Genomic DNA, 12,931 nt, shown 5'->3' on the forward strand with positions numbered 1-12,931 from the left:
AGGGTTAACATAGCTGGCTCTTCTACCATGACATAGACTGTTTCTGACAGGCAGTCAATCTTGAGCATCCTAACTATTGTCTTTTATGTTGCATGTAACTCCCATGTCACACACATCAGTGTTCATGCTGTCTGTAATTATCCCTCCTGGGAGCACCCCAAGACAGAAGAGGACACAGAGACATGCACATGATGTCTTGGCTTGCTGTCTTTCAATAATGCCGCTATTAAATTTTATTTTTCTTTTGCATCATGATTGCTATCTCTCTGTTGCCTAGTAATACATGTAAACAATCACTTTCAGAAATTATGTATAAAAGTAACTATTTTTCTGATGAGAAATTTGACCTATATGCTTTTAAGATTTGTCAGCCACAGTGAGGATAATCAAAGTACAGCAAATGCAGTGTGGGTAAAGAAAAAGTCAGCTATTCTTGCAGTGACGACCCTCATTTTTTCCTTAAGGAGAAGGTTTTTAACATTAATCATGAATAACAAGATATAAAACATCCAAATAAACTTAAAATGATAGAAAACTTGATGGCTGAAAGGAATGCTGTAACACAGATACAGTTTTAAATCCCTGAACAAAATCAGAGAATTTGTCCTTTGGGAAAAATCATCATCAAAAACGCTTTTCAAGAGATGACTTTAAAAGCTCACAAGGGTAGTTTAAAAGACTAACTTCAAATATCACTGTCACTAGAATGATCTAAATCTATGTTACACTTATGTGTTTTGGTCATGTTCAAATTAATGATGTGTTGAATCTAAAACCCTGAGGGGTTTAGACTGAGAGTCATAAATAAAGTGCATTCAAAAAGTATTCAAACCCCTTTCACTTTTCTTTACTTTTTTTTTTTTTTTTTTGCAGCATGATGTACAATAAAAACAAAACAAAACACTACATTTCACTTCATTAATCTACAGTCAGCACCCATCATGACAGTGTTAAAACAGATTTTTTTGTGCAAATTAATTAGAAATAAAAACCTAAAAAATCACATTGACATACAGTGCTTAACAAATTTATTAGACCACCACCCAAAGTAGGGTTAAGCTAGAGTCCATTTAACATTTACCGGTAGTGAATTTTCCAAAGTGATTACAGTTACACAGAATCTCTTCTAACATTACTTCAAGCCCTGAGTAGGAGTGTTTGTTTACCTTTAACAATCTAAAGCTGATAAAGCTGGAAAATTAAGAATTGCTGGGCTTATATCAGCTGTATTTTGTATATTAAAACCTTTATTTTCTTTTGCTTTAGGGTGTTCTCATTGCTTTTTCCTGTGTAAAGCATTTTAAATGGCTCTTTGTATCAGTGATGCTCTATAAATAAACTTGCCTTAACTAAAATCACCTTGTCTGTGTTAGACTGAAAGATGAACAACTTGCAGAGTGAAAGACTTTTTTCACAGGTCAAAGAGTCACAAGTGGGTTTTCAGTCTTTATTTGTGTTTTAAAAGGAATTTTTGATCTTTTTCTTACACTGTGAATAAAGCTTCGGTGTCATCAGCACTACTTAAAATCTCTCTCACAGTGGATTCACATGAGATCTGTCTGTAACATTATGTGCAATTACCTTTTCAATGCAAGGTGACGTTGTCATGGTGGATTGATCCCCAAAATAAAAGTGCCAGAGATCAGATCAGGGACCCCCACTGTACCTGAAGGTGGTTGAACACAGCCATGCACATTCAAGAAGAGTCACGTGCAGACAAGGCCGTCCATAAGGGGGCATGAAAGGGAGAGCTTTCAGGGGCCTATCCAAATTGGGAGCCCATGGAGGTCAGCAAAATCATGGTCCATTGTGAAGTTAAGCTGTATTAATCACATCTTTTTTTTTTTTTTCTACATGATTAATAACCATTTTGATCAAAGCAGCAAATGTCTTTTGAATATTTTCTGCCTTATAGCATTTCAAAAATTTAAATTCACCTTGTTAAAAACAGAACTAAATTGGGTTAAAAGCAGCTAAAATAAGTTAGAAAAGGGGGAAGTTAAAGTGGGCAAAACAGGGAAAAAAGTGGTAAAAAATGGGTTAACAGTGGCAATATCTGCTTATAATTGGCAAAAATTGGCAGAAGAAGTGCTGAAAACTGATTTGAAAGAGGGAAAAATGTGTTTATACTGGCAAAAATTGATTAATTGAGGCAGGAATAAAGACAGAAATGGGCAAAACTGGGTTAAAGTGGCAAAAATGGGTAAACGAATGATGAAATTAGATAAAAATTGGCAAAAATGGGCATAAAAATTGTTGAAAAGGGATACACAGTGGCAATAATGGATAAACAGGGGAATTAATAGGTGGTAAAGGGCTGTAATGTTTAGAAGTGGCAACTCAGGCAAAGAAGATGGTGGAAAGGTTTTAAAAGTGACAAAAGTGGAAGAAATGGGCAGAAAATGTGGTTAAATGGGTTTAAAGAGGCAAGAATGTGTAAATAGTGGCAAATATATATATCTGCACCCCTACATTGCCAATACACAGTGCTATTCTACTTTTTATAAAGGAATGCATTGCTATACACTATACAAAAGTCTTTAGCTGTTGCATTTGTGACTCATTGGGGTTCACTTTGGGGTCTCTTCAGTCTTTCAGCTAGAGAGATTATTTTTAAAAGCAGCGTAACGAGCTGTTAGGACACATTTTACCTGTCAAGTGGCATTTGTGTCATTCTGTTATGGATTCCTGTATATGTTATGTGGTGCTTTTTTACGTCTTCATTCATTTTGACTGTGTTTCATTTCATCTATTTGACTGGTGCCTTTTCAATGTTCTATATAAATGAGCTTTACTTGCATATTTGTTAAAATGACTTACAACAGACATTTTGTCCCCCAAAAAAAAAAAAAAAAAAAAAAAAAAAAAAAAAAAGTGAATGCCATTTCTGTTACACACACAAGAATAAGCACCCACTGGCATACATATATATTATTATTATATTGCACACAAGCGAATAAACAAGGGCCATGAATCAAAGTCTAGGACATCAATGCAAAACAAAGAAACTCAGAAAAAAAGGCAACAGCAAAAAGACCTGTCAGTTATACGCACATACACGCAATCACAACTCCTCCTCAGGCAACAAACACACTTAAAGGTCCCAGCAGAAGTGAGAAGAAGGAATGGAAAGAAAAATTATAGACAAAGTAGTTCCTGGAGAAAGTTTAATGGATGGTATGTCATTTTTCAAAATACATAAACACTAGCACACACACACAAATGACAAGCTTTAAGAAATACACAAAAACAACAACATACAGCTTACACAGATAGTCTACAGTGTAGGTATATCAGACACACATAGTTTTGTCATAATTATCCACTTTACTGATGGGCGCTCTGCAGTATGATAATTGGTGGAACTTCTGGAGTTAGGGCAGACATAGAATATTTCTCTTTTATAAATACCTTTTTCTATGCTAACCAGCAAGGTTGTTCTCCTGAAAGAAATTCCTCTGTATTTAAGCAAATACTGCTACATTTTTTAAAATCAAACATCCAACTATATGTTATTATAAACTGGGATTTAGAAACTATATTTTCTGAAATATCCAAGTTCTGGTACCTGTTACTCTCTTCTGGTTGTACTAATAACAAAGTTTAATCTGGGTCTTTAACAGCTGTTCCCTGTCTGAATGCATGAAGGATTTGATTCTTCATAAACCGATAAAAAATGTCACTGAACTGAAGAGGTGACCATGTGAATCACAGGCATTAACAATAACAATAACAATACAAAAACAGAGGCTAGTTTGTGAAATACTAAGAATTTTAGACATCCACAAACAAAAGACAGAAATTTGAAGGCTCTGGCTAGACTCTGCATCTGCTTTGAAATATAAAAGGTTGTGTCCTGAGCTGACATGCCAGCTAAACTGTTTTATATATCTATTGCATGGAAAATATATTTCACATCCATCCAAAGTGTTTGAGAAGGGCAGAGCTTTTCAAAGACTTCTCAAATGGTGATCAGACAAATGTTCTATCTGTCGCATTCTTTTTGCCAATCAGAGCAACAAGGCAGAAGGAGGTAGTAGAAATGTACAGGTCCAGTAAGCAATGTAGGCTCAGCGGGCAGATCTAAAAAAAAAAAAAAAAAAATGCTACTATACTATAGCTAATCACTACATCGGCAACAACTGAGGCCAATGGCTTGTAAACAACCAATGCTACTGCTTCATTTTCTTCAGTACTGATTGGTCAGGTCCGTTCTCAAACCTTTCAGACTGAAGCTTTGCAAAGTTGATCTTCCTGATGACAGACATGGGATCTGGTCAGTCCATCTGTTTTGCAAGGTATGTTGTGTCCCCCTTCCTTTAACCAAACATTAATCATCCTTATTACTCTGCAAATACTGATAGCGAATGTATAAACTTAGCTTGTGTACATTATCAGAGGCTATTTTTTCATATTAGTCTCCCATTCCTTGATACCAGAAAGTAGAGGAATAATTACACTATGCTGTTTAAAGTTTAAAAGATGAAGGTCCAGCTCTTTCCATCTTTAAATTGCACAAATAATCAGGAATAGCGTCTTTTTAACTGAAGGCAATGGAAGTCACACCCAATATTAATGCAGAGAATCATGAGGGCTAGGAATAAGGGGGATGGCTGGATTTAAAGAATGAGCTAAATTCTCAACTTCAAAACGTCCTCTCAGCCCTGACGTCCCCTGTTGGTGAAAGCGTAATGACGCCAAAGTCCCTATAACAATAGGTATACAAGTATGCACACACAGAGGAGAAAGGTTTTATATGTGTCTCTTGAGTTTGTCTTTGATATTTAGAGTTCGTGATTCATAGATGATCTGCTATGCACTTTTAATGGAACACTCCCTTCCTGTATTTGTATTTAGTTTAATGTATGTGTGGGTGTGTATGTGTTTGTGTTTAGCCCTAAAAGGTCAGGCTTAACATTTCTGTCCTATCCCAACAGGCAAGCAGACATGAAAAAGTCATGTATATCACATCTATAACACGCACAGACGACACACAGCGAAACGGCAGGCAACCAGGAAGTCAACCCCATGGGGACTGATGCCAACATAGATATCTTTATTTATATCAGATATGTGAGACTACAGGAGCCATGGTTAAGGTGCTTTTCAACACAATGGTGTCACCTGTACAGTAAACAGGTGTGTATCATAGTCATGTATTTAAACAAAAATGTTCAATACAATATATATAATCAGATTTGAATCATTTTAATATGAAATGTAGTCATCCTCTCATCCATCAACAACAAAGATTAATTATTGGACAGTCACTTTCTGAGGAAGTGTCTGTGTGAGTTTGTTTGGAATTGCAAAGAGTATGCTGTATACAATATATGGTGTTACCACACTTGGGTGCAGGAATTACAATGGAACATACAGGCATAGATCAGACAGCAAATCTCAGACGTCACCAGAAGGACAACCGGAGCATTCATGTGGGAGTATCTGTATAGCAATGACTGTATCTTTTAAAATATGCAGAAGGTATCTATTTTTAAACATAAACAAGCCTTGATAATGACCATTATCCATCTCAGGGTTGAAATATCCTATATGGACAAAAGTATTTGGCCACACCTGTTAATTTTCTTATCTAGGTGTTTCAATCAGACCCGTTACAGCAGGTGTATCAAGCACCTTGCCATGCAGTCACCATTTGAAAACATTTGTGATTCAAAATGGGTTGTTTTGAAGAGCTCAGGGGCTTTAAGTGTGGTAATGTGATGGATGCAACCTTTGTAATATGATGGTTTGTAAATTTGATCCCTGCTGGTCATTCCACAGCGATACTGAAGTGAAATTATTAGAGAGTGGAAGCGTTTAGGAACAACGGCAACTCAGCCACAAAAAGAAGAGAACGAAAGATCACAGAGCAATGTCAATGACAGCTAAGTGTAAAAAAACTGCCAACGCTCTGCCACTTCCAAAACTATGCACCGGGAGCTTCATGAAATGGGTTTCCATGGCCAAACAGCTGCGTGTAAGCCTCACATCACCAAGTCCAATACCAAGTGTTGGATGGAGTGGTGTAAAGCCCACTGACACCTGACTGTGGAGCAGTGGAAATGTGTTTTGTGGAGTGAAAAATCATGCTTCTCTGTTTTTCAGTCAGATAGGGTAGTCTGGGTTTGGCAGATGCCAGGAAAACATAACCTGCCTCCATGAGAAAAACGAGATTAAGATTAGCCAAAAATAGATCTTTTATGACTATAACTCACTAAAATTAAGTTTAGTTTTGTCAAGATGACCAAAACTAGACAAAAATGTAATTTAGTTTTCATCAGACATTCAAAACCCATTATATTTCTACACTGTGGGTAAATCTGTCGAGATATAATGCATCTGTATCTCTTATGCCTCTCAGCTGTAGAAAGTAGGGATCCCAGGTTTGGCAGTGTGCATAGGAAGCACTACCATGATTTGGTACCAGATCCAGGTAAGATGATTAATGCTTGGGCTAAAAGCTAACACTAAAATGTGAGGACTTTATATGGACTAACTAGACTAAAATATTATTGAGTTTTCGTAGACTAAGACTAGACTAAAACTTGTCTAAGACTAGGTAGAAATGACTAAAATGTGACTAAAACTGCAAGGCATTTAATATAAAGACTAAGACTGATACAAAAATAAAAAGTAGCTGTCAAAATTAACACTGCAACTGTGAAGTTTGGTGGAGAAGGGATAATGGTATGATGCTGTTTTTCAGGGTTCAGGCTAGACCCCTTAGCTCCAGTGAAGGTCAATCTTAATGCTTCAGCATACCAAGACATTTTGAACAATGCTATGCTTCCAACTGTGTAGCAAGAGTTTGATGAAGGCCCTTTTCTATTCCAACATGACTGTGCACCAGTTCACAAAGCAAGTGCTATCAAGACATGGTTTAAGGAGTTCATTGTGGAAGAAGTTGACTGACCCCACAGAGCCCTGACCTCAACCCAATCAATCACCTTTGGGATGAACTGGAATGGAGATTGCAAGCCAGGCCCCTTCTCATCAGACATTAGTGACTGGTCTCATAATTGCTCTACAGAATGAATGGGGGTTAAATTCCCACTAAAACACTACCTTCAAAGAAAAAGTGGAGGCTGTTATTACTGCAACGGGGGGCCTAACTCCATATTAAAGTACATGTATTTGAATACAATGTCACTATAGTCCCTGCTGATGTAAAAAATATATATTTCCATATAGTGTACGTGCTTTACGAATAAATAAATGAAATTACACTGGTGGTAGTAGGCAAGTAATGTTATCAGCCACTGTGCTTTAATCTTTAAGGAACATAAATCCACAAACTGCATTCATCAAAACAGCCTCATCTGATGGAGGAATGACCGAGACAGCAGCTCAGTAATGTGAGCCAAGAGTCGCCCACACGGGAGTTCTAACATGAACAGGTACTTTCATATATACCAGAAGCATAACTAAGCCGTGGAAATCAGCTCGTCCAATTCATTGCAACCAAAATAAAAGTACAGTCACAGACAACATTAAGATGTTTTTTGACAACCAAAGGGCACTGGGAATCAGACCAAATATTGCAGAAAAAAACACCAACTTATTCCTTTTAAAACAATTTTGATAGTTGGGGAAACATATGAACCCTTCAAATCAATATAAGCTATAACCAAGTGAGCTCCATCCAGCACAAAGTTATTCCAAGCAAAGCAAACATCTGGTCTTTGGACACTTTTGAAATATCAAATATATAAAAACAGTGCCATTAGCTGCCCAGTCATTTCCTTCTTTATTATTCAAGCACTTCGCTGGTGATTTTATCATCACTCATTCCTCAGACACTGTCCATCCATCATGGCCGGCAATCATGCATCACTATGCACATTCACACCCTGTCTTACCTTCATATACAGCTTTGAAGCCCTGTGCACTGACTGCAAAGTCGGTGGTAAACCACAAGGCCAATATAGATCCACTGCTGACTATAGGGGAGGGCAGCATGAATCCTGACAACCTGGGGATGGAAAACAAAGAGAAATGTTAAAGGAACATTTCATAGTCACAGCAAGACAGTTTACTGTTGACAAAGACATGTAATGAAGCTGAAAGTCTGAAATATGGTACAACAAAAAGAGAAATACAGCTCTATTCCAAAGTGATTATGACACTGTGAAACACACAGCCCTGAAGCCATGAAGACCTCTTGCTGGCCCTGAGATCAGGAGCAACTGAGACTTTTTCTTGTTTTCTCTAGTCTGAGCTGTGCTCAGGTTGGATGTTGTATTATTATTTAAAGAACTGGAGTGAATTATTGCACTCTCTAAAATAATATACAAACATTCAACAGCTGGTCTAAATTTAACCCTGATGTTGCACCATTTGTCATGTAGCACAGTGATTCTCAACTGGTGCTGTTTAGGTGTGCTATGGTATATTTAGAATTATATATCATTACAACAACTATACAAAAACTAAAGATACATTGACACTTGCTAAAGAGGCTGTTTTAAATGGATATGAACATGGTGTGTGCCACAAGGTTTCGGCTTGATCTTAGGTGTGCCTTTGGCAAATTCTGTGTAAAAACCATAGATGTAAGTACAGGGGGTTAAGCAGGCAATCACAGTCAGATCTGCTCCTGACCTGTTGGATGAATTTCTGGCATGTTTGATATTTTTGTTGAATATTGTACAAGCACAGTAAGAGCAGATCCACGAGTTGATCCCCCATCTCCAGGGCATTTTTTACCTGTGTAATCTGATGGGACTTTTCAAAGGACACTTTTTAACATTTCAAGTCTGTCCAGAGCTCACTTATGTGGAGTGTGCACTTAGGTAGCTGACCATCAGTGTAAGCACATAAATCCTGATTATTGGCCATGGATCATAAACGATTCAGACACAGTGAGAACTGACTTTCCACCTCGACTGTTATAAAACTGGTTGCATTCTGTCTGAGCAGAAGATTAAAGTTTGTTATCAGAAAGGCAAAAGCAGAAGAGGGAAATCCTACCCCTGGCAATTTGCACCCTGAGTTCTGTATAGAGAATAGAGAAACAGAGAGCAAAAATGAAAAAAAAAAAAAAATCAGTACTGAGAGAATACCATTATCAATTTAATTTCTGTTCTCATCTTGGAAACTATTTTAGGGCCTGGGATCTTTCGCAACCACTCCTTTCATATGTACAGACCACTCAAGCCCAAACCCAAAGGTCCTGGGGCCCCTCCTCCAAGCCCAGTTATATTGGAGCTAGGGTTAAGGTTTGCTGGGTCTAGGGTTAGCCAAACGGAACGCTTTGAAACTATTTTAGGGCCTAGGATCTTTCACAACTGCTCCCCTCATATGTAAGGCCCACTTAAGCCCAACCCCAAAGGTCCTGGTGCCCCTCCTCCATGCCCTGCTTTTTCTGAATTACGGTTAGGGTTTGCTGGGTCTTGGGTTAGGGTTAGCTAAGCAGAGCCCTCTTGAACTATGTGACACTGATTTTGTCATAACGCCGAAACTGAAGAAATGCTGCATTCAAACTGCGAACATTGAATCCTATTAGCACCTTACACCTAACGACTGAGATCCTGCAAGCGTTTAGCAACTTCAGCAACTTATGAAATCTGTAAGCAACTGTCGACAAGTCGTTAGTTTTCAGGCTTCCTTTAGTTATATTTTCAGACCATATATACCTTTTGTCTTTATTGCTGTGTTTGCACTTTAAATTAAATGGTGTAACATTATAACAACAAATGGTGTAGTTCACATTTTTATCACTTCATGATACAGCAACGTGTACTGACGTTATCAACAGATGACAATCCATGTTCTTAGGTGAAGTAGATATTTCCATGGTTACCAGAGACCCTGCCAATTAGAGATGTTGCTGAGACACTCTAGGATTGTGGGTACACAGTGTGCAACATGCCGACAATACTTTAAAGTCCAACAGGCCCATCCACAACAGAAATTTCACAAAAATAAATGATCATACCATTCTAAAAAGTGGGATTTTATATTTTATAATATATGCATTTTTATGAGAATTAATGGTATAAGCTTAAAATAAAACATTGCTTTGCTGTAATATTGCTTAAATATATGTTCGGCAATTTATTTGCTTACTCCCATGGTCCCCTACGTGAATCCTAATAGAAACCCAGTCCAAAGCATTTTTTATGAATAGGATAATGAACATCAAAATCTACAGCTAAACTCTGATCCCTATTTCTTCCTGCTAGGCTTAATAGAAACATCTTTGAAGCAGAGCCAGAGTCCGATGTCCAATGTGATGTTCACAGCACCGTACATGTGCTATTTACAGATGATGCACTCCTGTGTGTTAAAGCAGAGCATGACCTTCAGCATTCTCAGGCTTTCCTTTACAGCCAAGGGTAAAAGGTAAAGATGCTGACAAACACCTCAAAGCATGTTACTGGCCCAGATAAATCAGCTTAAGTATCTCAGTTTAGCTCTCAGATGTATGTCACATTCCTTCCTGGGGTTTCTTATTGAGTTCTGAGGTCAGAGAGAGGCTAAGCTGTATAAAACAAACACAGATATCCTCCTGTTAACATGGCTGCTATTTCCACTGCTGGCTAGTATGCAGATAAAATGTTTCCTAAATAAATCTGAGAACTGAAAAGATGGCGAGTTATATACACTAGAGTCTTTGTGTTTAAAAGATATGAATAAAATTTATAGCCAGTGGTATTGTCTTAAAGTTGTATTTTTTCTAAAGGCTGTTTCCTCTACCAGCTGACTCTTACCAAGGTTGTGTCCTGTCATCATTTGTTTGTTAAGTATTTCATGTCACAGCCAAAAACAGTACAAAGTGTCAGTTTTGATGATCTTGTTCAGATGATGTGGCTCTGTTGGCTTCATCAAACCTTGACCTCGAGTGTACACTGGGCCGCTGTGCAGCTGAGGGTGAATGGGAAGCAATGCCATTGTGCTCTGCCTGAAATGGCTGGTTGCCTCTTGTGCACTCACAGCCTTTTGGTGCAGAAAAAGAAGGATCTGAGTAAACAGTGATCTTAAAGGTTAAAGCTGCAACAGTGGCATTATTTTGTACTGTATTTTTGGTTAAACTAACAAACTGGTAATTGCAGATTATTCACAATACAGACTTGAAATTTTCCAGAAAACAACTGATCCCCCTTGTGTTTATAAAAATAAATCATCCAGCCTGAATAAAAACATAATACAAGAAAACAAGTGTCTCTTCTTTTTAATTCTTTCTAAGAACATCTGGCTGTAACCAAAACTACCAGAGCAATAAAAATGTGTGAATGTTTTTTGGTCCCTTTTGTGGAAAGTCAGAAACAGGACAGGGCTACAGTGCCTTTAAAAAGAGTTCCCCAGCTTTAATTCTTTACACTTTTATTGGTTGTATAAATTAATCGTGGTCAACATAATTTGACACTTTTGAAACAAAAATTTAATGTCAAAGTGACAACAAATTTCTTCAAAGTAATCACAATGAAATAAAAGTCTGTTATGTAAAATTTGTGACTGCATAAAAATTCACCTCGTTCTAGTCGGTATTTAGTAGATGTAACCTTGGCTGCAATCACAGCACTGAGTCTGAGTGGATAGTTCTCACTCAGGCTTGCATATCCAGACACTGTAATTTTACTCCATTCTTCTTTGCAAAACTGCTCAAGCTCTGTCAGGTTGCACAGGGATCAGGCATGAACAGCCCTTTTCAAATCCAGCTACAAATCTTCTATGGGATTGAGGTCTGGGCCTTGACTCGGCCATCTACCTTTAGAAGTATCCCAGCGCCAGCTGCTGAGAAGCATCCCCTCTGCGCGATGCTACCACCACAGTGGGATTGTGTGCTTGTGGTAATGTGCAGTGTTTGGTATTAACCATGGCATCTTGTCTGATGGCTATAAAGCTCCATTTTGGTATCATCAGGCCAAAGAACTTTGTTTCACTTGACCATGAAGTCTCTTACGTGCCTTTCGGTGAACTCCAGTACAGACTTAATGAGTTTTCTTCAACATTGGTTTTCTCTTTGCCACTCTTCCATAAAGCTTTGACTGGTAAAGATCCTGGGCAACAGTTGTTGTATGAGGAGTCTCTCCCATCTCAGTTAGTGAGGACAGTCTGATCTGGGCAGATCTATACATATGCCATATTCCTTCCATTTCTTGATGATGGATTTCACTGATTTCTGGGGAATGTTCAGTGCCTTGGAAATGTGTTGTATCCATCCCCTGACTCAAACTTTTCAATAACCTTTTCTCTGAGTTGCCTGTAGTGTTCTTTTGTCTTCATGATGTAACGGTAGCCAGGAATACTGATCAACCAGTGATGTGATTGCTTTAAAGGGGTTGGAACTATGTCAGCTGGTACAACACTTTTATGTCCATAGTGCATAAAAACCTTCTTAAATGAGATATTCTGCTCAGACTAGCTATACTGAAATTCAGACAAAACTAGTGAAACTCAGTGGCAATCTTCACCAAAACTCTAATAACGAGACAGAGCGCACACATCTTTCATTGGATGTTTGAGCTGACTTTTGGGAATAAAGTGGAAAAATCAAATATTCAGAAGACTGCTTCTTCACTGAGATTGTTAGGGTATCTGATCAGTATGACTTTGGATGCCTTTCCACATCAACCTGGGTGAAGACCTCAGGGCAGAACCAGAATCCATCAGGAGTATGAATTCAGTGTGGTCTGGAAGCTGCTGAACATGGCTGACAAGGAGGCTGATGACTCGGCTAAGGTTGTCTTTTTTTCTGCTGCTGCAGACATGGTAATCAACAAGGAAGCAAATGTAATGCATTAGTAAAAGCAATTCTTAGGTCTTAAGTTGTTCATACTGTTTTCTTTCTGATGTAGAATATTTTTACTCTTTACTACTTTTCAGTATTTTGATACATTTTCTGTTTAATGCTTTCCTTTCATCTTTTATTTTCTTAAAGCAAAGCAGAAAGTTTACAGTTTTCTGAGACTATAAAACCCTGTAA

The 12,931-nt window shown here is 37.9% G+C and overlaps 1 protein-coding gene across 1 annotated transcript in view; it reads right to left on the reverse strand.

The window, feature by feature from the left end:
- LOC121512451 (CUB and sushi domain-containing protein 1-like) overlaps positions 1-12,931 on the reverse strand; it is an 821,118-nt gene that overhangs the window by 531,757 nt on the left and 276,430 nt on the right. The window contains exon 3 of the mRNA XM_041791732.1: positions 7,863-7,975. Coding sequence (XP_041647666.1) covers positions 7,863-7,975 — 113 coding nt within the window. The remainder of the gene's footprint in view (positions 1-7,862; positions 7,976-12,931) is intronic.

Source organism: Cheilinus undulatus, linkage group 1 (genome assembly GCF_018320785.1).
Source record: "Cheilinus undulatus linkage group 1, ASM1832078v1, whole genome shotgun sequence".
NCBI classification, from domain to species: domain Eukaryota; kingdom Metazoa; phylum Chordata; class Actinopteri; order Labriformes; family Labridae; genus Cheilinus; species Cheilinus undulatus.